The sequence below is a fragment of the Cebus imitator genome, unplaced genomic scaffold, assembly GCF_001604975.1.
Source record: "Cebus imitator isolate Cc_AM_T3 unplaced genomic scaffold, Cebus_imitator-1.0 Scaffold523, whole genome shotgun sequence".
Lineage (NCBI taxonomy): Eukaryota > Metazoa > Chordata > Mammalia > Primates > Cebidae > Cebus > Cebus imitator.
Window position 1 is genome coordinate 1,124,998 of NW_016107838.1, and position 3,645 is coordinate 1,128,642.

Consider the following 3,645-nt stretch of genomic DNA (forward strand, 5'->3'; position numbering starts at 1 on the left):
CAGAGCAGTGGATGGTGAGATCGGTGGCATCATTTGTGCCTTCATTTTGATTTGTGTCTGAAGCCATGGCTCCTCCTTAAAAAGTCTAAAATTTGAAACTTCAATTTGTTCAAAAATCTTGATGTGGGATTCTGGCAGGTGCTTTCCAGTGTCTTGACACGGACACGTATCAAACTTTAAAGAGATGTAAACAAAGACATCGTGTTACAAGGCATTTATTTAGGATCAAGAAAGATGTTAAGGAGAAAGCAGTATAGGAGAAAAAACATTTCCTGTAGCTCTCAAAACAATTGACGGGCTTATTCTGCAATCTCAGCTGCAGAAGAATGTGAAGCCCTCACCACTGATGATGCATGGCATTCTCTTGGACAGCAGAATATTAATCTTCAAGCGAGCAGCAGTATGTGAAGCCCACACCACCAATGATGCAGCTCCCAGCACGACGTTCTCCTTGCTGGCAGTACACTAATCTGCAAGTGCAGGCCAAGGCCCTCGTTGAGCCTGTGGACAGAGAGAGCACCCGAAACTGAGCACCACGGTCGGCAGTGGGTGGTAACAGGAATCTTGGAAAGTCACATGCTGGCTGATCGGGGATGTTGGCTGCATTACAGCCGGTCGCACGAACAACCTCAGCCAATAGGAATAAATACACAGAGCTGTGCTGGTCACATAGGATTTGAGACTCGTCCTCCTTTGCTCTCATTTCTATGCTTCTGCCCCAGCACACACGCCTGAACACACTGAAGCTCATCTCCAGTTTTTAAAAGTTTCTCTACAGGCGGAATAACATAGCCTCCCTATAATATCTACTTGTTTAGATCCAGAAAGAACGAGTCAGTCTGTCTCTCCATATCTTAACCCTGGCGAATTTTATAGACATACCTTGGAATCAAGTATTTGGACAAAGAAAACTACTTAGATTTGTTTGGCTCTCTATTCAGTTCGGAGATAAGAAAATCAAGGCCCAGAGATGCTAAGTAAAGCCACCTAAGTGACACCCACCATTGAGACTCGATTCCAGAGCGTGTCTCCCATCCATCCCTCAAGACTGTGGCTCTTCATGCTGGTGTCTCTCACCTGAAACCTGCAGAGCGGAGCTTTTGTCCCATGCAAAGGAAATAGATATGTCCTGGTCGTTGACCCCACGCTGCTCCTGGCCTGCAGCCTCATCACATCTTGCCTGGAGTGGCCCTGCCTGGGCCTGGAGGGCCAGCAGGAGAACGGCAGTGAGGAGAGTGAGGGTCCTCATGGCTGGGCAACCTGGAGGAGGGAGAGCAGGAGCAGATGTGTGGGGAGGGAGAAGCCAGCCGGGGTTTACAGCTCTGCAGGGAGAAGGCTCAGAGACAAGAAACCTTGGCATCCTGAGTGAGAGGAGGTGTACATTTCGGTAGAGAGGGTGCGGGCTCCTATTGGCCTTGACATCCCTCCAATGCTCCTCTGCTCTCCCAGCTTTCTTCACATGAAGCTCTATGTTCAGTGTCGGCGCCAGGTTGAAGCTGATGGTGATGATGGGGACCCTGGCATATTTTTCCTGTTTCTCAGAAATATCTAGTATTTCCTGGTTAAATATTTAATATTCAATAAAGAATGGAAACAGTGCTTTCATTTAATAATTTAAGAGAGCAAATGACTCTTATTTCCTGGTGACAGGCCCTACTATTCTCTTGAGGTCTAAACACCGGCGCCAGACCTGAATTTCAGTGGGGCAGAGAGTCACTCATTTCAGACTTCAAGGTCATTATACCGTCATGAAGGGGTGACTGAGGTTATGGAGTGAGCAGTCTCCTGTAGGGGCCAGGGTGAAGAGAACAATGACCTTATCAGGCAACAGGTGAAGTGAGCTCAGTGAGACGGATAAAGAGCTGTGTAAGGTTCATGACTTGCTATGTGCATCCAAGTGGTTCTTTCCCTCAGAACATGTAGAAAAATCTGCTCAACATGGATTGAAGACTAAACATAGACCTGCAACCATAAAACTACTAGAAGAGCATAGGAAGATAAAGCTTTGACACTGACGTGGGAATGATTTCTGGCTGTGACACCACAGGCAATAAATAAAAGTGAAAATAGACAAGTGAGGCTGCATTGAACGCTAACGCATCTGCATAGCAAAGGAAACAAGAGAGTGAAAGGCAACCCAGAAGATGTGAGAAAATATTGGCAAACCCTACGCGGTAGAAGGGGTAAACATCTGAATACATAAGGAAGTCGACTCAATAGCAAAAAGTAAACAACATGATTGAAAAACAGGCCAAGGACCTGCAAAGTCTTCTCTCAAAAGAATGCTCTAAAGAGCTGTGACCGTCCCTGCTGGACATGTCAAGTAGGTCACGTGTGTTTGGAAGGAAACTTTTTGAGTTTCTCTATTACCTTAGCTGGTAGCCACGGCCCCCAGCAACCACCAGAGGCCCAGACAGAAGTTCACAACAGGGAATTCACCTGCTGGGTCCCTCTGGGGTGGCCCCACAGTCAGAGGTCAGACTGGGGGCACAGCTTCCATGTTGAAACCTGAATGTGAAAGTTTAAACTTTGTGTTACTTACGGATCCTCAAGCTAGGCAGGGCAACCGCAGAGGGCAGACAGCAGTCCTCTGTCCCGGGTCTCATGTAGCAAGAGCAGCACTGCACACGGAGGAGAGGACTTCCCTATTTAAGGGTCTTTTGGGATGAGGTGTCTTAACTTTTCAGGGTTACTTTCTATTGGGCACTTTCAATAACTGTTAACAAGGGCAGTTGAGAAATTTGGCAGAAAGCTTGAATCCAAACAGGAGTCCTCAGAGGGACCAACCCCACATCTGCTTTGGTCAGCCCTGGCCAGGTGCAGGCAGCAACCAACTATGGATTCTCCATGACTCCTAAGAGAGTTGCCCCCGTGATGCCCATGCTGGTGGCTGGGGATGAGCTACCTGGACCAAGGGAATATTTAAAGCCACCAGGAGAGCCTGGCCTGCATATTGTTATATACACCTTGCGAGGGGACTACAGTGAGAACACCATCCACTCACAGGGGAGAGGAGACTAGGGTGCGAACACCCACTCACAGAGGTGGAGTTAGAACCTGGTCTGAAGTGACATCCCCAGGCCATGTGGTCTAACCATAAAAACAAATCCAAGCCGTTCAGGCAAGAAATACTGGAGGCTGCCTGGGTGAGACAGAATACCGCCTGGGGTTGCGTTGCTAGGTGGGGCAGGTTGGAGGCTCCTGAGTAAAGGTCGTGTATAGAATATGGGGTCCCCTAGAGGGACCTATCACCTTTTCGCTTGGCCTGAGATGGTTCAAGGCCACCTGGGCCAAGGACTCATCAAATTATTGCATGAGACCTAATGTCTCTCAGAAGTCCCTCAGGAAGGTGGCCAGTGTGGCAGGGAGACTGGTGTTAGCCTGTGTCAGTGTGTGCTATGTGCTCAAATACCTCATTCCCAAACAAATTCCGCAGGCCATGAATCTCCCTACACACAGAGTTAGGAGGATGGCCACTGGGTGCTTGGAATGAGTGAGCTTTCCCTTGTGTGGTTCCTCCTGGGTTATTTGAAGGGGAGTTTTTGGGAGTCTAGTGCACATTTTAAAAGGCACCACCCTCCACCCTCCTCCTCCCGCCTCCTTCTCCACCCTCTTCCTCCTCCTCCTCCACCCTCCTCCTCCTCC

General features: G+C 48.7%; 1 protein-coding gene across 1 annotated transcript; it reads right to left on the reverse strand.

Annotated features, from left to right (window-relative positions):
- Positions 1 to 271: 271 nt before the first annotated feature.
- Positions 272 to 2,664, reverse strand: LOC108293116 (neutrophil defensin 4-like). Its single transcript, XM_017514365.2, has 3 exons — positions 2,543 to 2,664; positions 1,078 to 1,260; positions 272 to 501 (listed from the first exon to the last, which is right to left on the reverse strand). The coding sequence occupies exons 1-3, from the start codon at positions 2,604 to 2,606 to the stop codon at positions 380 to 382; spliced, it is 369 nt and encodes a 122-aa protein (XP_017369854.2). The 5' UTR covers positions 2,607 to 2,664; the 3' UTR covers positions 272 to 379.
- Between the last annotated feature and the right edge of the window lie 981 nt (positions 2,665 to 3,645).